Source organism: Boleophthalmus pectinirostris, unplaced genomic scaffold (genome assembly GCF_026225935.1).
Source record: "Boleophthalmus pectinirostris isolate CB_2022bp ecotype Guang Dong unplaced genomic scaffold, ASM2622593v1 HiC_scaffold_4, whole genome shotgun sequence".
NCBI lineage: Eukaryota > Metazoa > Chordata > Actinopteri > Gobiiformes > Gobiidae > Boleophthalmus > Boleophthalmus pectinirostris.
In genome coordinates, this window is record NW_026571353.1 from 9,751,173 (window position 1) to 9,774,677 (window position 23,505).

The 23,505-nt window shown below is 36.9% G+C and overlaps 1 protein-coding gene across 1 annotated transcript; it reads right to left on the reverse strand.

Annotated features, from left to right (window-relative positions):
* Window positions 1-590: 590 nt before the first annotated feature.
* LOC110154662 (uncharacterized) lies at window positions 591-23,505 on the reverse strand. Its single transcript, XM_055161492.1, has 10 exons — window positions 23,423-23,505; window positions 23,280-23,303; window positions 22,274-22,483; window positions 21,587-21,664; window positions 20,114-20,263; window positions 8,477-8,521; window positions 7,281-7,490; window positions 4,065-4,142; window positions 2,158-2,307; window positions 591-1,818 (listed from the first exon to the last, which is right to left on the reverse strand). Exons 2-10 carry the CDS (start codon window positions 23,284-23,286, stop codon window positions 1,718-1,720), a joined length of 1,029 nt encoding a protein of 342 aa, XP_055017467.1. The 5' UTR covers window positions 23,287-23,303; window positions 23,423-23,505; the 3' UTR covers window positions 591-1,717.

The following is a 23,505-nucleotide window of genomic DNA, read 5'->3' on the forward strand; positions in this document are numbered from 1 at the left end:
CATAACAGGGGATAGGTCTACTAAAAAAAAACAAAAAAAACATGCAAACTATAAAAGAGAAGTCATGTCACAAATAATGACATTGTAAGAGCAGTTACAAATCAAAAATGAAAGATATCATTCAAATGCTACAAAAATTAAAGGTCCTAGGTTATTAAAAACTTTCTTGAGCAATGTTTTGTTTCATTCACACTTATTTGTGCAGCTCTTTATTCCTTTTTTTTTTTTTTTTTTTTTTTTTTTTGCACAATCCATTGCTTTCAGTTAGAGAACACCAAAAACATCAGGATACTAAAATATACAGACCTTTGCCTGTGTAACTACAGTGACAAGTGTTTTACAGAAAGTTCACAAAAAGCACAGGTAAAACTCAATAATGGAGAGAATACGTCAACATTTGCAGGAAAAGGTCTTACTTTTTAACAGTCCTGTTTTTAATAGACATTTATAAGCTATTACAAACTAATGTTATACTATGTGCCTGCACAGACATGTTCAGGGCTGCTACTGGCTCCTATAGAACACTTCATGTCTGGTGAATGCCGTCTGCTGTCTTTACCTCAAAAAGGGTAAAAAGTGAAGAAATGAAAGAAATGAAATCATCTTTAATAGTCCAGAATATAAACCATTTTACAGAACAGCATACAGAATTGTTGGCCATCAGTGAACAGATATGGCTATATATATGCATTGTAAACTGGAGACTGTAACTGTAACCTGTAAATCATTTTTTCAATTAGATGATGAAAAAAAATATAAAAATGTAGATCAATTTGCATATTGATGCTCATTTGCATTTATAATCCGTCATTGGGCTGTACTAAACATGGTGTCCAAAGTTGTACATATCTTTTCAAGGTGTTGTTAATACGTAAATAAACATTTGTGTATTTTCTCCCAAAAGACAGTGTATCTCATCAGATCTGGACCCTTCACTGTGACAACCAGGCCCCAACTGAAGGAGTACAAGGTAAGACCAGCCCACAGCACACAATATTCAGTGTAAATTAACTTTGAAAACAGAAAGTTTATGATCTAACTTTGATATACAGTGTGGTCTAGTATGTATTATGTGTATATTTACTTTCTGTAACAACCTGCAAGGGTTGTCTGCAGATCAAAACCAGCTAAGTTTATAATCTTATATATATGATTTACTTTAATGTTAATTTACTTTGAGTGAGGCTACCAATCTGTCCCATCAGCTCCTCTCACCATCACCACTCACACACACCACATTTATAGTAGGTAAGCTTGGTGAAGTGTTTTGCCAAACCACCAAAAGCCCAACAATACTTAGTTTACCTAGCCTCACAGTAGTTTCTGAAGATTTGATTTTGACAAGTTATAAAATGTATTACACATTGATTAATTTAATATAAATCATAAAGCTGATTTAAAATATCCTTCTCACATATATACTTACAGATAGGCACTTCAAATTCAATAGTTTATTATAAAATCACTTTCCCAAAGAAGCCAGATAAAGCGTAAATGTTTCAACAGACTGGACAAAACAAAAAAACTCTTTTGTGTTTTTTGTGTTTTGTCTTATCCTCACATTATTTGACTCTACATGAAGGCAGAACATATTCAACAAAAGCAAGCTTTAATAAAAATACATTTACATTGGCAACATGATCATTATATTTATGTTTCTATATATTTATTATACTGTGTAAAAAGTCTTCTTCAATGAAAGTGCTATTCCGGTCTTCTACATCAGGGTGCAGCAGATCATTTTGGTCTCTCCAGGTTCAAATCCTGATCCTGGATTTGAGCCAGGACTTTTGGGAATGATGTTACTGCTACCTGCAACTGAAGAGACAAGTGCAAAATGGCTGTGTTCTTATTGGGATATTTTGTGTTACTCAAAGTAGCCTATAATTTCAAAAAACATAAATTGAAAGAGGAAAAAAGGAAACGTTTTAAATTACTTCTATTGCACTCATTCCTATCATCCTAATTATTCACGCAGTGATTTTTTAAGCTCTCAAACTTTCAGAGGCCACAGGAAATTTTGCTTTCACTGTAAACAGTGCACCAGCCTTACTTCCTGGTTCATGGATAATAATCACATACAGACAGCCCGCAGTGGTCTCACGTTGTTATTATTACTTTATTAGTCTACACGAAATGGGGAAATGTTGAAATTACCTTTTGGGAGTACGTTTTGCTGGAAGTACATGGGGCTGTTCATGTTCCCGGCCGGTCGGTACTGTCCCACCACAAACACCTTTTTCCCACTGGAGGCCACACCCACTCCCACCTCCTCACTGTCTTTCCACACCACCTGACTGAAGTGTCCTGGGACAGAAGAGAGGGGAGGACTCAACAATACACAACAATACAACAACGTATTACTTCTATTTTTATTTTATCTGTATATACATTTATATGTACCTTATTATGCCTTATTTGACACCAGTCTCTTGTTATTTTTGCCATTTATTTAGAACTACTGTGTCCAAGTAATTTCCCTTGTGGCTCAATAAAGTTTATCAAAGTCTAAGTCTAAGTTTACACAGATACAGCACAGATACATATTTATTTGTCTCCAACTGTTTTCAGAGTCGAGATGTGATGCCATACTCCCAGAACAGGGGCAATAGACAGCTCTTCCTATTCGATTACACAGTATTCTTCTCACAAGAAATATAATAATAAGAAAAAATAAACGCAAATATTGAACCTGATCATTTCTCCTTATTAAGCCAATGATGTTCATTTTGTCTTCTTATATACTTTAACTTCTTAGGTTCTTTTTAAAGACAATGCAGTAAAGTGTATTTACCTTGTTGACATGTTTCGGCTGCTGCTGCAAGCCATCTTCAGAACTGTAAATGTAACTCAGTGATGATACCTACCCCTGCTAGGGTCTAATAGAAATGATCAGAACTGTCACCGGTGTTGGTGGTGACGTGTCGTATATCAGCTGTTGACAGTTCTGATCATTTCTATTAGACCCTAGCAGGGGTAGGTATCATCACTGAGTTACATTTACTCAGTTTAACTCAAGTCAACATTAACTCAAGTATTTTTTCTGAAGAAATTTTACTTTTCAGAGTGCCCTTCCGGCAGAATACTTTACTCCCATTTGAGTATATTTTTACCTTTGGCACACATGTTTCTAGTTGGTGCAAATTTGCAGCATACACAAATTTCTATTTTTTATTTTTTTGCTATAGCCAAATGAATAATCTCATCTTAATTTACCATCTACTTAAAGGCAAAAACACACGCAAAACTTTTTTTATATACATGTATAGAAATTCAGGCGTAAGGGGTTACCACATAGTTCCTGTCTTTATGAACCTGACATAGTACATTTTAGCCTAAGTTACACCATTCAGACACGAGTGAAGTGTCTTGCCTGCAGGCAAAACAGTGTGTAAAAAAGATAAACAAGACAGCTCAACTCAATTAGCTCAACTCAACTGTATTTAGGCTATATATCTGGGGAGACGTGAGCAATAAAAAAGTTTGTAATGAAATCAATTCTGGAGAGATATGTTGAACATTAGCCACCCTGAAAAGTAAAACTACATCAGGACTGAGCTCTCCAGAAAAATTACGTAATGCACCTTTAAGTCAGCACTACCCACAAAAGGCTTGTGTACCACCCAGATGCTGAATGAAGAATAAAGAGTGAACTACGAATGTGTGACATCATCCATGGTGCTCAGCTCCACTCAGATGAAGCTCACGAGGTGATTTTAGGGGCGAATTTGGAGCCGAGTTCCATATTAGGAATAATCATTTATTTACGGACAAAATAACATTTTAAGACCAAAACGATGAGGTTCACTGCAGTAGTTAAAGAATAAGAGGTGACAATTTTTCAGGGTAAACTGGAGTTGATGGAGCCGGAAGCTCAACCATGCTCACTTCTTATTTTGGAACCAGCGGGTTAGCCAGATCCATTTATATACAGGCCTACAGTATATGGTGCCACCACAGTTTGAGAACCATTGCCGTAGACAAAAGAACATATCTCTGTATTGCACTAACTTACTACTGTATGAACTAGTAACACAAAACCTCTTAAAGAATGTTGGACTCACCAATTTTGCTGCTGTATCCTGGACTGTTCCAGCTGTAAAACTTGATCTCACTGTACCAGGAATCCACAGCCTCTCTGCCTGTAGAAGACACAAGACACGTATACAAGACACATTTAAGGCACAGAAAGGGTCATGTTAACTAGGGTGACCAAGCGTCCGGGTTTTTTTAATTTTTATAAAGTGATGCAAATGTCCGGGTTTTCATTACCGCTCATTAAACTGAGCGTCTCTCGTAGCGTCTGTGACTCAGAAGGAGCGAGACACAAACAGTCGGTCAGTCTGCAACAGACCGAAGCACAAAAGCCCATTTAACAATGACTTGTACAAGAAATTCTCCGTTTTCCATCCCGGTCGGGACAAGTGGGAGGACATGTGCTCCATTTTTGGAGACCCCCAGTACAACAACGCACCCGCGCAGGACAGGACCGCACCTGCCCGTTAACCCGAGATTATATCAAATTTTTGCGCTGCCTACGCCACAGACTGAACCAAGACTAAACCAGGACTGATTCCAGGACTGAAGAGGAGGACTAATCCACCACTGAACTAGGACTAAAACAGGACTAAACTAGAAAAGCGCTCAGAGAGCGCAGACCTCCGCCAAGGACTACCCCCATTTTTTATATAAATTGCGATAAAATCAGTCTTGTGGATCAGATCCGGATCAGCCTTTGGAATATGAAAGAGGATCCCATTGTCCATCCCTGAGTCAAATTTCATGGGGTTTGGTCAATAATTAACCGAGATATTGAGAAACACAATTTTTGGCCCCATTTACCACAATGTTAACTAAAATTTCAAAGTGATCCAGAATCCAGGATTTCTTCCGGATCACCCCCAAAATGAAATCAGTTCTTCCTTTTCACATTTCCAACAAATCCTGAAAATTTCATCAAAATCGGTCCATAACTTTTTGAGTTATGTTGCTAACAGACAAACAAACAAACAAACAGACAAACAAACAGACAGACAAACGCCGGCAAAAACATAACCTCCTTGGCGGAGGTAACCAGGACTAAACCAGAACTGAAACAGGACTCACTATCGGGGCGGGCTCGGGGGTGACGGCAGGAGAAAAGACCGGCTCAGCTCCGTACCTCACGGAGATAAACGCGGGAATTGCCTGATCGCGCTTTGTGGACAAACTGCTCGGCGTTTTCTCTCTTAAGTCCAGAAGTAGTCCTGGTTTAGACCTGTTTTACTCCTGACCCACCCGTATGTAATTACTACCCGCCTGTAATACACAATACGCGTTCATACGCTGTAAAAAAATGCAAAATTGCACAAAAAAAAAAAAAAAAAAAAAAAAATACGAGAACCCCCCCCTCTAAAGGTGTCCGGGTTTTCACAAACGGAAATATGGTCACCCTATGTTAACAACCAAGCATTACATGAGCTTTTTCAAATACTTGACATCGTTTTGTCAGCAGAATCGGTGACGCTGAATGGAATGAGAACATTTACATAGAGAGACAGTAGCTGCTGGCCTCAAAGTTGAGTTGTATCGTGGTGTTGGCAGTGCTAACAGCCAAATTGCATGGACTTTTAATCTTATATTTTAAATATAACTTTAAAAGCTAATTTATGCTCCACTTTTCTACGTAAATAGATGCATTTGTTTCATCTGCATATCTAACACTTCCAAACTTCGAATATCAAGACAGTGTTCTCTTAAGCAGCCACCAGAGGGCGCGCTAAAAGGTCAATTTGAGAATTGACCAAAACGGCGAAATAGAACAACAAATAAACAAACATGGAGGCGCCTACGGCGGTTTTTAGATCGCATCTGTTGGAAAAGAACATGGATTCATGAAAATCAAGAAAAGTTTGGTGAGGGAAGTATGTATTTGTTTTGTAGTTTGTTCTAGTTTATCATCGAGCTGTGTTCACTACTGTCCCCAGCAGGGAATGTAAAATTCTGAATGAATATTTCATAAACTTGACCAATCTGCGTCCCAAAATACAAGGTAAACAAGGTTCACATTATATATTGTATAGCTTATGCTGATTTATTCTTCATTACACAAAAAAATATTGGACACGTCCCATTTATTTATGTTGACAATTATTCAATCAGAAAGTAGAATGAGCCTCATAAGAAGAATATGAGTTGCCAGTTTCAATGCTGAAATCCAATTCCCTCTTAAAAAAATGCAATGCAATGCAAAATGCAAATATAGTCGTATTTTGATTTATGGATTTCTTTGAAGAACTTGTCAAACTGTCAAAGAAAGACCTATGACTCAGTGTCTGTACTGGATGTGTAGATGACATGTCAGGCTGAGTAACGTGATAAACGCTTTTCAGTGTTATTTTAGATGTAGATACAGAACAAATAAAGAACATATGTTTTGGCAGATCGGTTTGTTGTCACTCTGGTTTATACAGACTTTATGCATCAGAGAATCCCTTCTAGCATTCAGCCTGCAGTGTATAATAAGTAATAACAACCACTGTCAGTCATAAGTTAATAGCCTCTTGATGAGTACAGACAGAAAGAAAATTAAGGCACTTGAATTGTGGGAACTGTGCTTCAGGTTTTTTTTTTTTTTTGCCTTGGTACAGTGCATGTTGTATAATTACAATATTTCTAACATGAGATGGGCTGAACCAGGATTAAATCAGCACAGAACCAGGACTAAAACAGGACTAAACCAAGACTAAACAGGACTTAACAAGGACTTTACCAGGACTGAATCAGGACTAAAACAGGACAACTGAACCAGGACTAAACTAAGACTAAACCAGAACTAAACCAAAACTAAACCAGGACTTAACAGGGATTTAACAGGGACTAAACAAGACTAAACAAGGACTATACCAGGACTGAACCAGGATAAATCAAGATTGAACCAGGATTAACCATGACTGAACCAGGCCTAAACCAGGACTGAACCAGGTCTAAACCAGGACTGAACCAGGTCTAAACCAGGACTAAACCAAGACTAAACCTGGACTGAACCAGGTCTAAACTAGGACTAAGCCAGGACTAAATCAAGACTAAACCCACAATAAACCAGGACTAAACCAGGAGTGAGCCATTTCTAAACCAGAACTAAACCAGGACTTAACCAGGAACCTCTTTAAGATGTCACACTGTGGAACGTTCCAGGCAGAGCAATGACATATCCATAGAAACAAGTAGGTGACAGACCTCCAACCGAAAAAGTTACACAGTGATTTTTAAATTCCCTTTGTTTTGCAGGCCCCTCTGACCTGTGAGCTTGATGTGTGCTGAGCTGCTGTAACAGTAGATGTTCTCTCCGTCACTGGTGTCACTGTGCTTCATGATGTTCTTCTGAAGGAGATAGTTGGCCCACCTCTGAGCCTCTCCACACAGCTCCGAGTTCAGTTTGAGGGGAGGGGCGCTGTGATGTGACCGGTATGTGTTATGGGCATCCAGGAACTCGCGCTTAAAACTGGCATCTGGAATAATAATCAAGTATTAAATCAAGTATTGTACTGTTTTCTGATCTATGTTATAATGTTTCCTCATCAAATGCATACCTGGAGTTTTGTTTTGTTTCATTCACACACATTTAACACACAAACCCTGCATATTTAAACTGAGTTCTTCTCTCAAACAGAAAACACTCCATTCTACTTTGGCAATGAAATGATTCTAGTGAAGGTGTATGGAGTTTAAAAACACAGTGGACCACTTCATTGTATTACCACATGATATGAGGTGGAACAGAGTGCTTTCAGCCTAAATATGCAGGGCTTTCTGTGTTAAACATACGTGAATGAAACAAAACAATACTTAAATAGCTTGTAACTAAAATCTGTTCAGCCTACCTGTCCCATCATGCTCCAGGGAACTGTGGACCAGCCCACTGTGAACATGTGATAAGGTAAGATAAGTTAAGATAATCCTTTATTGTCTCCCATGGGAGAAATTTGTGACCTACATTTGTTACTTTCAATCTGCACTGTGATATCTATCTCGAGTTTGCCCTGATGAAGGCCGAAGGGCCGAAACACGTTGGCGGGATTTTAACTTTATCATGTGGTATTGAAGGCTTTTAACTATTTTGTACTTATTGAGTGCCTCAGTTTTTTCTACTTTTTATTTGAGACTGGTCCCTACACTGAAGAGCACCAAAAGGACAATTCTGCACAATTTTTGTATATCTAAGTAGCACTCCTGTCCCCAAAGTGTTGCAAAACTCCAGCTATGTTTGTGATGAGGAAACAGCACTATTACAGTTAAGAATATGGTGTAATATGGGTCCTATAACATACAAAAAGCCACTACGAATTATTATTTCCACAGCCTTATTAATTGCAAAATAAAAAATATACACACTTGGATCAGTAAATCACCAAAAAGTCTTTCAGTTCCGACACATTTATGGTCTGAGAGTTTCCAGCTGAAATATTGATGTGCTGAGTGCATGCACTTACTGTACCTGCCATTGTAAGTCCTTCAGCCAGTCTATCACCAACTCCCAATAATCACATCTGCAACAAATATGAAAGACATAGCATTAAAATACATGACAATAATATATGTATACTGGCCTAAAGCTGTTTATCAAGGTAATGCAAATGTTACGTAATGTGTCTTTATATGACTTAAGTGCTTTTTGAGTTGAGGCTTTGTGCCACTTGTTTACAATAACTGTGGTGTTGACATGGTAAAGAGAGAGTAGCTTGACCTGGATTTGAACTTATTTCTTTGTTAACTGCATGTCACTGTGTTAAGCAACAAAGTATAGTGCTGTCAAAGAGTACACTTAAAGAATCCATATTACTCTGTTTTCTAATCTACGTTATACTGTTCTCGCACCAGAAACATACCTAGACTTGTGTTTTGCTTCATTCCCATATGTATAACACACAAACCCTGCATATTTAGGCTGAATTATTCTCTCAAACTGAAAACCTACCTTGTGATGTCATGTGGTAATACAAGAAGTAAACTCACCTTGACTAGAATCATTATTTGGATGATTTCTCTACTGAACCAAAGGTTAAAGGTAGCTGTTAACTTGAAAACTACCACTACATGACATCACAAGGTGGAACAAAGCATTTTGAGCTGTACAGATGCAGACAGACTAATAACGCAAAGAATACTCAAACAGTTGTCATTGAAACAAAACACAAGTCCAGGTCTGTTTTACTGTATTTACTGTATATTATTAATTTATATTTAGGTATACACAGACAAAACTAATACAGCTATGTCTTTATATAAACAATATAATATATAATATGTCATAGTACTTTGCATTGTTTACAACTCCAAAGTGACCTATAATAGCCATCACACATTGTAAATGAGTAAATGGCTTCTTGTGAGCGTTCAGTTGTTTCTATTAACCTTGTGTGTTTTTCGCTTGGTCTGACTTAGGAGCAGAGGTGGGTAGAGTAGTAAAAATTGCACTCAAGTAAGTGTAATGTAACTTCAGAAAAATAAAAGAAAATATACAAAAATATTCATGTATAAACTAGAGGTTCAAGAAATTACTCAACTAAGAGTAAAAAAGTATTTGAGAAAACTAATACCCAAGTAATTAGCAACTTAAATAGTAACTGCTGGATCCTGCTGTCTGTTTTTATAAGAGTAAAAGTATGCTTCTAGAAAAGTACTCTGACACATAGAATTTCTTTAAAAAGTTACTCAAGTAAATGTAACTGAGTACTATGGAGCCCTGCATAGGAGCCATTTTAGAATTTTAGAAACTTTTAGAATCCAAATTATATCACTACAGCTATTAACACGAAACACAAAATATTTACACTATTTTGATTTTGAATAAGCAGATTAATTCAACTTTTAAAAATAACTGAGACCATCAGTAGAGATTTTGAATTGGCATAAAATTTAAATATTTTTCTGGTCAATTGGAGACCCACCCACCTACATATGGCCAAAACAAGCCAAAGCACTGAAATGAGTATAGAGTACATGAGTACATACATGAGTATGAATAGCTTCTTATCTTAGGCTATAAAACACCCCTGTGTACTGAGTAAAGACTTGAGCAGTGCCTTACCTGCAGAGATGTGCTTGAGGTGTGGTGCAGCCCTGTGCCGTCAGTATTTATACAGGCCTTAGAGCAGGTATGTGGAGGAGGAGACATCTATCGTAATATATTATACATGACCATTGTAACGTATAGCACCTATAACCTATAACACAGTCACCAACAGAGTCCAGCTATGGCTCATCTTATTCATTTGGAATGCTATAGTTTTAAAACAGACATCATTTTTTTGCTGAACAGTTCATTTCTGTGGAAAATAGTCACAGATATCTGATCAGAAGAGCACGAAACTTCCTTAAACTTAAATGTCTTTGCTCCAAGACAAATTTTCAGAAATTTCCAGTTCTCTATAAAGCCTTATTTCATTACAATGAGCATCATTTACTCTGCATACACAACTGAAGTTAAATATAAACTAAAGAAGACATTAACAATGCAGGTACAGCAGGAAGTTGAGAGCGAAGCGATCAGCTTCGTAAGAATTGGCCCATGCACTCATCGTGCTTGACCCATGCACTCATCGTTGTGAAAGCAATAGGCCTTATGCCCTGTAGGGCTTAGCCTGATTCATCAGCTGGTTTCACTTCATGGAAATCGCCTGACCTCACAGCATTAGGATTCGTTCGCTCGACGGTACGCGGGTACTTTTTTCATTTAACCAATCGCTGCTATTTGTTCGTGATGTATGTAATGTGCCGCTAACGGGGCTAACTGGTATATTAAGATTTTCCCAAATCCCGTAGGAAGAAGGTCAATAACGTCTTTCTCCTTGATAAAATTCACCAAATATTCTCTTTATTCCAGCTTTAAATCCTTTAAATCATTGCAAACTCAGAATGTATGACTCTTCACTAATTGGCTGGCGCCCGGACTCATTTTTGCAAACCGTCTAGTGTAATCTGATTCCTGACCTAGTCGCTGGAGAGAAATGAAATTGAGCGGAGGCACTAGGTGGCGCCAACCTGGCTAGTAGGGGCTTGGGCCTAATATGCTTTTTACTGTTGACAGTAAAAGCCTTTAACAAATAAGGAATGTGTTTTTATGGTTTGATACAATCATATTCCAAGGAACAAGGAACAATCAAAAAAAGATAATAACAGTTATGAAATAGGGCATGACTATCAAAACACGTGATCACCTGTCTGCTGACCTGTTGAACACACAGTGTGTGTCAGTGTGTTCTAGATAAATCTAGAAGCCATGAGAAACAATACCCACCATGGAACAGACGGTTAGAGGCTAAAGTCACAGAAGCATGGAGAGAAGTGAGCCAATTGTCAGATGCCCAGAAAAGTGCAATGAAAGAGCTAGTACCCAGGAGGTACAGCCAGATGCCCATACATGAAGCACTTGAAACTGCCAAACAAAGGCTACAAGCCTTAGCCAGGTACCTAAACAGGTACACGCGAGATAATGAAGCCAGATGAGTAAACCACCTGCCACCTGTTCACAATACAACCTGCAAAAGTGTACACTCAATGGCAGGGTAATAACACCAGAGGGAATGCTAATGATGTAAGTTTGTTTGTTTTTTTTACCTTCCTTTTCTATGGGGTCATACAACAAGGAATATTCAAATCAATACAAGAACTGACTTCACATTCACAATTAAAGCCACAAGCGGCATCGAACGGCGTCTGACAGCTGAAGCGCCACTAGTTTCTGTGTTATTGTGGCTTTGGGCTGTGCTTGTCACTAAACACATCAAGTCAGCACATATTGGAGATGTTGATGTGCTAACATAGATAAAAATGGTCACTTTGGGGCATCGCCATAGCAATACCGTGCGTGCCAAATTTTACATTCTTCAATCAAACAAATAAGTTGTCTTTTCACTTAGAAATGTAAGAAAATTTGGAAATTTTGCCATTAATTTAACATTGGCACACCTCTCTATGGCAACCCAGTGAAATATGCCATATGGTTGTCACTGACTTTTTTGATCAGAATGACATGAAGAGTCATTGTGCCAAATTTCACAATATCCCACGATACTAATATTTTTATCATGAATGAGATTTTTTCTGATCTCTCCGATTAGGATAACATTAGAGCTTTTATGCATCTCCATGGCAACACAGTTAAAAATACCATATGGTTTTCATTGACTTTTTTGATTGAGATAACCCAAGGTAACTCTGGAAAATGTCATACATTTTTGAAAAAGTTAAATTAAATTTTGTTCTGTTTTGTTCTGTTGGGGGCGCTATCACAACATTTTTGTTTGTGTCACAGTTAGTAGGTTTTGGAACGAAAGTTTTACAACAAATTCAAATTTGAGCCCAATTGGACTTGCTCGAACAGGAGCAAATTTTGACATTGCAAAAAAAAAAAAAAAAAAAAAAAAAAATCGATTTAAATTTGCGGCCTTATAAACCGTGAGTTATCATAATAAATGGCTAACTTTTGATGTCCCAGTTCACTAGATGATGTACAGAGATTTTCAGCCCTGTGGGTGAAGTGCCTTCAGAGTTGATGAAAATGCGACGTGAGAGAAAATGCTGACTCAGCATTTTGAAAATTCCAATCCAAGATGGATGTTTTTGCTTCTAGTTGTTCATAGAATTTTATTTCCAAATTTGGTACAAATATGAAAAATGCCATACATTCTGAATGGAACAAAATGCTAATTGTTTTGCAAATGTAATGCAGTTTGAAGGCCCAATCTATAACTGTTTTCTTTTTTGCCTAAATTTCCTTTCTGTTTCATTCTTATTTTGTTCTGATTATGTTGAGGTTGAGTTTAAGGTTTGGGCCTTCCTCATTTTTAAAACTGGAGCAGATCTGTTCTATTCTGAGAAAAAAAAGCCTGAGAACAGTTTTTTAAGACGACACCGACTCATCTGTCACATATGATAGCTGTTGAACCAGTTCAACAATCAGCCACTAAAACATTTACGTTGTAGCATGTCATGAAAATGTCACTTTAGTCAAACTTCTGACATGTGTAAATCTTTGCTATTCAAATCAGAGTTGATCGTAAGATTGGGACAGACTTATGTTTAATATAGAGTACATGGATCTGAATCCCCTTTAGCTATGTTCAAAACCAGTCACTAATCAAATTCAGCTACTCAAAAATAGATAAGGTTCTGGTTTATATAAACAGTGGTGTAGTGGGGATTTTTAAATGGGCATACGCGATTCCTGACATCATCGATGTTATGAACCCTGACCCCACCCATCCACCTCCACCCCAGAATGCCATATACTCAACTTGACATGCCGTTTGTTTGTTAACAAAACCGACCAAAAAACACTTTCAGTACAAACATAAATGCAGCAGCCCGGTAAAAATCAGTAATATTTAAAGTTTTTTTTTTCACAAAAAAATTATGTGGAATCATATTATTAAGATTAATGCCATTCATGATCACCTACAGAACATACATACACCACATGTGCCCAGGACTGAATCAGGACTAAAACAGGTCTAAATCAGGTCTAAACCAGGACTAAACCAGGTCTAAACCAGTAAACCAGGTCTAAACCAGAACTGAACCAGGACTAAACCAGTACTAAACCAGGACTAAACCAGAACTGGACCAGAACTGAACCAGAACTGAACCAGGATTGAACCAGAACTGAACTAGGTCTAAACCAGGTCTAAACCAGGTCTAAACCAGGACTACACCAGGACTACACCAGGACTTGGACTTAAAAGCAAGAGGGAGAACCCCAAGCCCATGGAGCAGGGTGTCCGCAAAGCACGATCGGGAAACGGCTGCGCTTAGCCCCTTGGGGCTCTACGCTGGTCCTTTCTCCTGCAGTCACTCGACATTCAGTCCTGGTTCACTTCTGGTTTAGTCCTGGTTTACTCCTGTTTTTGTCCTGGTTCAGTCCTGGTTCACTTCTGGTTCAGTCCTGGTTTAGTCCTCCTGTTTCAGTCCTGGTTCACTTATGGTTTAGTCCTGGTTCAGTCCTGGTTCAGTCCTGGTCCCTTCATGTCACAAGTCACTACAGGACAGTATTGGAAATATCATGAGCCTATGTAGGTTGTTTTCACTATTACCTGTCGCTCTGGTTTGACATTTAAGTTGTAGCTATTTTATATTTGTCATTTTTTTCGGCAGAAGTGGGTGAACAGCGTACCCCTGCATACCACGCCCACTACACCCCTGTATAAAAATATATAAGGTTTTGGATTCAGTGAGCTACAGAGGCTGCACTAGCACTGAGTAATGATTGAATGCTGGTGCTGAGGTTTCGTGACGACCATTCGAATCAGAGAGAGGCATTTTAAGTTTAAGCCGAATGGATTTCAGCACTGAAACTTGGCAACCCAAATGAGAGACTCATGTGGGGCTCATTCTACTTTCTGACTGGACAATCATCTTGAGCACCAAAACATGTCCAGTGTTTTGGCAATTATATATCAACACTACAATTGTTACCAGTAAAAGCAACTTTGACTTGAACATGAGTGGGAAAGGAGTTAGGTCATGTTTCTGAAATTTCAAAATTGAAGTTCTCAGTACCCTTCCTTTAATGATTAAAGATGTAACTTTTGGTTGGTCCATCATCTGCTTGTTTCTGTGGTGATGTCATTGCTCTGCCTGAAATGCTCCACAGTAAACACAGACATTAAACAGCTCTACTTTTACATTTATTGATTTATTATTATTACAGGTGGGTTTACAGCTCAGGCATTCTGACTGTGAGCGGGGTTGCCTCTCTACAGATCTGACGTGTAACTTGGCCTGGTTTGGTCTCCATGAAGATAGAAAGGTTTAATACCATACTGTGAAACATTCCAGACAAAGCAATCACATCTCCACGGAGAAAAGCATTTAACGGACACTCCACCAGAAAAGTTACACAATGCACCTTTTTAAAAATGCATGCAGATAGATTCAAAGTCAGGTAACTTTTTTTAACTTTTACTTTTAGTGTAGTTTTGAAAATAGTCCTTACCTAGTGTGACAACATGCTTCACGTCCTCTTATTCTGACCGCTCTCTCCTGTGTATAAAGTCTATGCAGAGCCCTCTTCACAGACACTTAGATCAGTTGTATTAAATGATCCTAAAACAGAATTTCTTCTCTCAATTTCCTCTCAACCTCTTGCAGTTATAGTAGCATTTCTCTTATGGTCCTGCTTCTTGCTGTTCCTATTCAGTAGCCAGTTTTAGCCTAACGGTATTTAGTCAGAAGCAGAAGTAGTGATCTAGTTACTTGTAGTGAAACCATGTCACATCTCAGTGCCAAATACCATACACGCACGCACGCACACACACGCACACACACATACAGACTTTGGCCTTGACTGTAGAGGAGGAGGTCATATGACTATTGTTCGGACCAATCCCTAATGATGATTTTCAGTGACTAGCTGGTCAAAGTATTATAAAAATGCCAAGTAAAATACCTGATGTAATTAGCCTGCTATACAAACTTTTACTACTATTAGCATCAAAACTATACTGTTATTCCATTTGCAACTAAATCATATTTAGTAAAAAAAAGAACCCAAGAAGTTAAAGTACATATGAAGACAAAAATGAACATCTTTGGTTTAAAAGTACAGATACTGGAGCAAAAAATACTCAAGTAAAAGTAAAGGTATCACATGAAATCTACTAAAAAGTATCAAAATCTGTATGAAAAGTATGATTTTGATGTAGATTTGGGCTGAATTTTGTTCAACAGTAACAACTGTATAGCAACATTTAGAATATATTAGAGCGTTTCTCCTATCTCGTTTTTATTTGTATATTTTTGTTTGCTCAAACTACGAACATCTTAAAATAAACCCCTCAGCCTTTTCAGCAAATCCCAGACTATCATAAAAATACTTTTACTTTTCAATCCAGTTCAAAAATGTAGTGGAGTACTGTATAAAGTACAGATACCTACTCTCAAATGCAGTGAAGTAAAAGTAAAAAAACATACATTATACTAAAATTAGGGCTGCTCAATTATGAAAAAATAATTATCACGATTATTTTGGTCAATATTGAAATCACGATTATTCAAACGATTATTTTTAGTTACACCAGATCCTTAAAACCACACACTAAATATGAAATATAAGCTTTATCAAGGTAGATTCTCCAAAAACTTGCAGTATTTTTTTTATTGATGCAAGGTCATTTGGACCAATTCACCTGGAAGCCTGAAGGCCAAGAAAAATTTGTCTGAGGGCCGCATTTGGCCCCCGGGCATAGTTAGGACATGCCTGAGTTACACGATGCCTTTATTCAGCATTTCTCTTTCTAAAATACATTTTATTATTCATAATTTACGGAAATCTCTCAAACTGAAAAGAAATATAGGCTATAAATATGTGCCTTAGAGCAGTTTTGCGATGTATAAAACATAAAATGAATAAAATATACTTTGAACATGAAATAAGGCATAGAAAAACCTAAATGTATCCGAAATAACTATATATTCAGCTGTTTTACAATCTCTATAATAAAAAAATAAAATAAAATAAATAAATATATGTATTTATATAAAAATATCCCAAAATAAACTTTGTTAAGCTGTTATATGAGTTTGGAGGTTGTTTGACACACAAACAAATTCAATTAATTGCACAGTCTTACCTAAAGTGCATACATAAGTACAGTACTTTACTACTTTTACTTTATGTTCTACCTCTGAGTATGATGCAGACATATCCAAATGTATTGGACTTTGCTATTTCAGTTACTCAAAGTTTGTCAAATTATGTATTTACTTTACAGCTATGCTCAAGGACAGCGCCAGATCAACTGTAGCTGCAACCATTACACTGATGTAGGGAAATTTGAAAATTATGTATAGACAGGCCTAGTTTTTTACTGTCTTAAAAACAAAAAAGAACTTGTTGTAGAATGTTAAACAGTTTGCAGGGGTCCAGTGTTATTCCTCACTTACCTTATGCATTCTGAGCATCTTTGTTATTCACCATGATGAGTTTATAAGTAATGAAAAAAAAAATTTTGAAGGTAAAAAAAATGAAGCATAGAAAACGAAAAAGTTATGATAATGGAGCCGTGTGTTTGTTGTAACGGCAGTTTGACCACAGAATTAGTCCAGTGATGATGGGAATGGAGCATTTTTGAGTAGTACTCTTTAAAACAAGCGTGAATGAAATAAAATACAAATTCAGGTATGTTTTTGTTTTGTATGTTTTGTTTGTGAGACAACACTCTCAAAAAGGAAAATTTGCATAGTATGTGTTCTTTAATATGCAAAATATGTGAAATAGGGAAAAAAATCATAGCTTTTGTTGATTAAAAAAAACTTTTATTTCATTTGGACACAAGGCTTAATATAAAAGTCTGGTACATTAATATTTCAATCTAATTTCAGTCTAGAGCAGAGTGCAAGGCGTCTTCTGGCCTCCTCCTCCTCCTCCTCCTCCGCCTGTGGTCTTTGCTGTAAAATGCACAGCCTTTATGCTGCAAAGTAACAGTACACAATGATAGTAGAGTAGTCACATGTACCCAGCTGTGTAAAATAACTAAAACAGGAAAAGAGAGGTGTTAAAATGAGTTATGAAGTTAAATACACAAACACAGATAGTTGGTCAAAAATTGATACTGCATGCAGGATGTTTTATTGACATTTGACTTTCTTTTTCTGTATTTTCTTGTTGCAGTGCCATTTTTAGAGGTGCTAGTGCATGCTGCTTACAGTACCTTGAAGAGGGGGTATTTTACTTTACTTTCCTATGCTTTCACTTTTGTTTCTGTTGCTCTGAGTCCCCCCTCCCTTTGCTCTCTATGCGTTGTCACTTCCCCTTCAGAGCGCTATCACAGCACAATCAGCGCGTATTCCGTTTATGAAACTACTGCACATCACCTCCGGTTTGTCAAGTTGCTGTGCACAGTTTTGCGTCATGTTTTTGTATATTTATGGAGAACTTATGGGCAGAATCTTATAGCTAACCATAAGGAGAGTCCAAATAGGGGTAGGAAGCTAAAATACCCAAACATGCATGAATGACATCTAAAACCTCTATACATTTTTGAAAAAGGAACAATGTTATATTATGGTAAAAAGCTAAAAACAACTGATTTTGCATAATACCCCCTCTTTAAAAATATGAAAGTGTTTAAAGGTGCATTGTGCAACTTTTCCAGTAGAGGGTTTATCACTTGCTTGCTTGTCTTGATGGAAATGTTATTGCTGTGACTAGAATGTTTCACGGTAGAGATTAAATCGAACTATCTCAAGGAAGACAACTAGGGATGTAACAATAACTGAAATATCGTGATATTGCATCGTCGGATTTCTCACAATAATATCATGGACCATCACAATATATCGAATTACAAGTCTCTTTGCTTCAATTAAAGAGTTAGGGTGCAGCAATAGCTAAAAAAAGACAGAGGGGACTACATAGACCATGATCCTTTGCTCCATTTCAGTGCAGACTACAAGAAGAAATAACTCTTCTAAGCACTTTTAAGTCCTAGTTCTTTGGATTAAGTCATATCAAGGCATTTTAAGAGGAAAAAGTTGCATATTAACAGTTTTGTTTGCCTCCAAAAATATCACAATAAATATCGTACCGTGAGATGTATATCGCGAAAATATTGGCCTGAGAGATTTGGATATTGTTACATCCATAACTGTGAGCTTTCCCATGATATCGCAATAAATATCATACCGTGAGGTTCATACCGTGATGATATCGTATCGTGAGACTTGGATATCGTTACACCCTTAGAGACAACTATAGGCTACATTACAGGTCAGATCTGTGGAGAGGCTATTCACAAAGAGAGAATTATTGTATTTTTGAGCAATAGAAACACTCATAATAAATGCTAGATGGATGTGTTAAATGTCATACCATGGAACATTCCAGGCAACGCAATAACATCTCCATGGAGACCAGCAGGTAACTGAGCCTCCACTGGAAAAGTTGCGCAGTGCACCTTTAAAAATATTCATCTTTCTTATAATATTTGAAAGTGACTTGATCCTCATGAGTAGTCATTTTGTGTCATGCGTGCAAACATGCTTGTCAAAAGGGAAAACCCACAGTACAATGACGATTAGAGCATTATTACATTAGACTGAGGTAAATGGAAATTCAGGTTAAATGAATATTCACCACTTTCCACCCATTTTCAAGGCAAGGAAAATGACTAACTTATAATGTTGTTTCCTCATCACAAACAGACCTGGAGCTGTGTTTTGTTTCATTCATACATGTTTAACACACAAACCCTGAATGTTTAGGCTGAATTCTTCTCTAACATGGAAAACACTCCACCTTGTGATGTCATGCGGTAATACAAAAAGTCTTCATTGTGTTTTAAACTTTTTACATCTTTTCTAGAACCATTTAGATGATTTCAGACCTGGAATTGCCAATTTCTACTGAACGAAAGGCAAAAGGTAGCTTGTAAATAACCTATAGTAAAATTTGTCTTGGTTAAAACCTCTTGTGACATTTTTAATTATTACTTTTTTATATTGCACTATTTTCTGTTGTTAACCATTAACTTTTTTAACTTTTACTTTTCATTTACATTTAGAGCTTTTATTTTGAAGGGTTTATTTCCGGTTAGTGTAAAAACGTTTGATTAGCTTGACAACGAGATCGGAAAAAACGTCTAGCTGTTATCGTTGTTGATTGATGTAGTCAAGATGGATGTAAATAATAATCAAACTTGCGTTGAGTTTTGTGTATGCGCATTTACACCCTGTATTTTATATTCCTTTTAGCTCTTACGGCAGATTGGAAGATTTATTGCCATTAAATCTAAAAATTGCCAGTTCAAGTGTCAGTCTTCCTTCCGTTTGATACGTTACATAGCTGTTAACGTGAAAACTACTGCTTCAGACATCACAAAGTGGAGCAGAACATTTTGAGCTCTGGAGATGTAGAGAGACTAATAATGCTACTCAGACATGTGTGAATGTAACAAAACACAGCTCCAGGTATGTTTGTGATGAGTTTAATAAGGTCATTTAATATCGGCCTTTTAAACTCCATTGGTGCTTTTTGTGCTTATCGTAACATTTTCTGGTAAAAACTGTATTATCACCAAAATGCCACTTGCACTGCTTATCATATTTAATTCCATAACCCTTTTTGTATACTTACCTTTGGTTAGGACGTTTTTGGTGAAGTACTCGGTGGTGTTGACGTTTCCGGGTGGTCGGTACTGTCCCACCACAAACACGGTCTTCCCATCAGTTGCCATGCCGACCCCGAGCTCTGTGCTGTCCTTCCACACCACCTGAGTGAAGTGTCCTGGGAGATAACACGGTAAGGAACTACAGTATATATTGCATGAAATGGGAAAACACAGCTTTACAAAATTGGACAAATTTAGTAAACTTGTTAACATATGATCTAGTGTTTATAGGACTAGTATGGATTTTTGGTTTGTATACAAAATCATAGCAGTAACTAGTACTGGATACTCATTTAAGCATGTATCACTTGAAAACAACACTAACAGAACAAAATTTAACCCTTTGTGAACATTTTTACCATGTGATCTTATACAATAGTTCAGGTCAAAACCACTCTAACATGAAGAAATCTATTATTTTGTGTTTATAGAAGAGTGTTGTCATTGCGGTATTCAAACTGGTATAGAGAATGACTTTTTACTTACTTACTTACTTATGGTACTTAAATCAGTAGTACTTTGTCTGACCTAAAACAAAGCCTGTTTATGCTACACGACTGATGCCAAATCACTCAAAATTACTTGAATTTTGAACTTATTTTTGTGACGTATAAGAAAACAGTAAGAATGTAACGATATCCAAATCTCATGGTACGATATTTTCACAATATACATCTCACGGTACGGGTATTTATTGAGATATTTTGAGGAGGCTAACAAAATTGTGAATATGCTACTTTTTTCTCTTAAAATTCCTTGACAAGACTTAATTAAAAGAACTAAGATTTAAAAGTGCTTAGAACTGTTATTTATTCATTCACACCAGAACGGCGCAAAGGATCATGGTCAATGTAGTTCCCTCTGTTTTTTTTTTAGCTATTGCTGCACCAGAACAATGAATTTAAGAAAAGAAACTTGAGATTCGATATATTGTGATGAGCAACGATATTACTGAGAGACTTTTGCTGATGCATGATATTTTGGTTATTCTTACACACCTAGAGCTGTGATTGGATCAATAGAATCTATATCTAAGGTTGTCAATGCTATTGAAAATCAGATACTAATCAATACTAAAACAAATATCAAAACTAGACATTAATTTGAACTTATTTGAAGTACTGGGTACTAAAAGATCTTTAGCTTTAACAGAACTATTATAAGATTACATGGCAATGAAAAGAAAGTACTATTAATATAAAGAAAATACTATTATTTTGTGACAGTCTTTTGACTAAAAGGGGCATTTTTTTATTTAGTATATCATTGTGGTATTGAAATATTGAAATATTGAGTATAAAGCCTTTTGCTTATTATTGGAATTGAGCTTGGATTTTTTTGTATCATGACAACCTCATCTAAATCTACAATCTCATTCTATAGTAAATGTCAATTTTTTTTGACTCCCACCTAAATTCCTGTAGGCTGATGGAGCTTACCTGTTTCACCAGTGAATCCTGGCCTAGCAAAGTTGTAGTCCTTGATCTCGCCATACCACTTATCCACCGCCTCATTTCCTGAAATGTATCAAGGAAAGCAAACATCCAATTTAGCTATAAAATGTGCAACCACATCATAAGGAAATACCTGAACTGAGTTAATATACACTTATACAAGGTGACTATGTGAGGAACATGTTAACAGTGCAGCTCTTTCTAATCTGCTAACTGATAAATAATTGTCCGTTGTTACTGTTTAGAAAAAAAAATGAATGATTGAATCTGTAAAGTCTCACAGGAGAGGTTAGTTCACTCCACAGTGTAATGTGGTGGAGGGAAGACTGTTAGAGTGATTGTAGTGGTGATGAGAAATATGTCATTTGCACTATTGTGACGTCACTGGAATCTAGTGCTGGGTGCAGACTGGCTGCTCTGATTAGCTGTTGTAAAGTTAATCTAACATATTCAATATGTTGGAATCTTACAGTCTGAGACTAAAAATTGGTCTTAAGTCCTCTAGTGTGCGCTGGCCTCATAACTGAGTACAACCCACCTCTGCAAACAGAAGTATTTATGAGGAGGGAAGAGCATTGTACTGTTACACCATATAGCTTTATAGCATTATACAGTTAAACCATACTGCATTATACCAATATACCAGTGAGGCGTGCATTTCATTTGCTGTACCTTTTGGAGTGACTGGAACACTGCTGTTGGAGCAGTAGATGTTCTCTCCATCTTTAGTGGTGCTGTGAGCGAAAGTGTTCTCCTTCAGCAGGTGGTCGGCCCATTTCTGAGCCGTGGCACACAGCTCTGCGTTATAGGTCATGGAGGGGGCGCTGTGCTGGGCCCGGTATGCATTATGAGTGTCCAGGAAAACCTTCTTAAAGCTCTCGTCTGCAGGCCACAAACACAGAATCTTACATGTGATTTTGTGACTGTCTAATGTCACGGATTAAAACATTTCTCAATGCACTGAATTTTACCTACAGGCATAAAAACTGTATTTTTATGCTTGAAATTTCCTGAAAGTATTCAATTGTTTTATTCAATGTTTACTTATTGATGGTTATTGTAAGTATACATGAATATTTTTTCTGAAAGTAAACAGTAGATACCACAAAAGTGTACTAGGAAATGGGTTGCAAATAATGAGCTTCCTGCTTTGGCACATACTACAGTTTCAATTTTGGTCAATGAACATATAGTGACGTCATTTCATGCATTTATCCAGACTTTTTCTTGACAACATTTTTGAAGAGAAAAATATAAAATTGGTGTAATATTTATAGATTGAATGATTTAAATGCTAAAATCAAACATTTAAAGCAGATTTTTAGGTGTAAGGTCTAAAACCTTTTGTCCATACATTTAGTCTAGAATGTTCACAAAATGGCATATTGCAGGTAACTCCACCAAATAAAGTATTTTTGGTCAGTAAACACACCTGTAATTGTGTGTAAAAGATGAAAGATAGATAAGTCTACACCATATTATGGGATATTTTAGGACAATAACATTGCCATGACACATTTAAATTAAATGCTTTATTTTATGTTTTATTATGTGAATATTCAAGCACAAGCCTTGTACTGTCACTGATGTTTAGTCCCTTACCCATGCTCAGAAAAAAAAAAAAATCACACACAAATCCCAAATCAAGCAAATAATTTGAAAACTGAATTGCACTCACCTGCCATAGTGTTTTTAGCCAAGCCTGGAAGAAAATCACATCAATAATGAATGGTCTCAAAACACTATATATAAATACTATATAGCAACATTATAGACATTTCCAAATCTTATAATATACATGTACGGTAGAAGTAGTCCTACCTGCAGCTAAGTGCTCAGAGGTTCCTGTTACGGTCCTGTGAAGATGCTGCTTCTCTGTTCCTTAAATAGTGTTTCATTTGAAG

What these genes read in the sequence shown, in the direction of transcription:
- LOC110154662 (XM_055161492.1), bottom strand. An exon ending in AGCACACATCAAGCTCACAG is followed by an intron (nt 4,143 to 7,280) that starts GTCAGAGGGGCC and finishes TGTCTTCTACAG; the next exon opens with GCAGAGAGGCTGTGGATTCC. An exon ending in GCAAAACGTACTCCCAAAAG is followed by an intron (nt 1,819 to 2,157) that starts GTAATTTCAACA and finishes TTGTCTCTTCAG; the next exon opens with TTGCAGGTAGCAGTAACATC.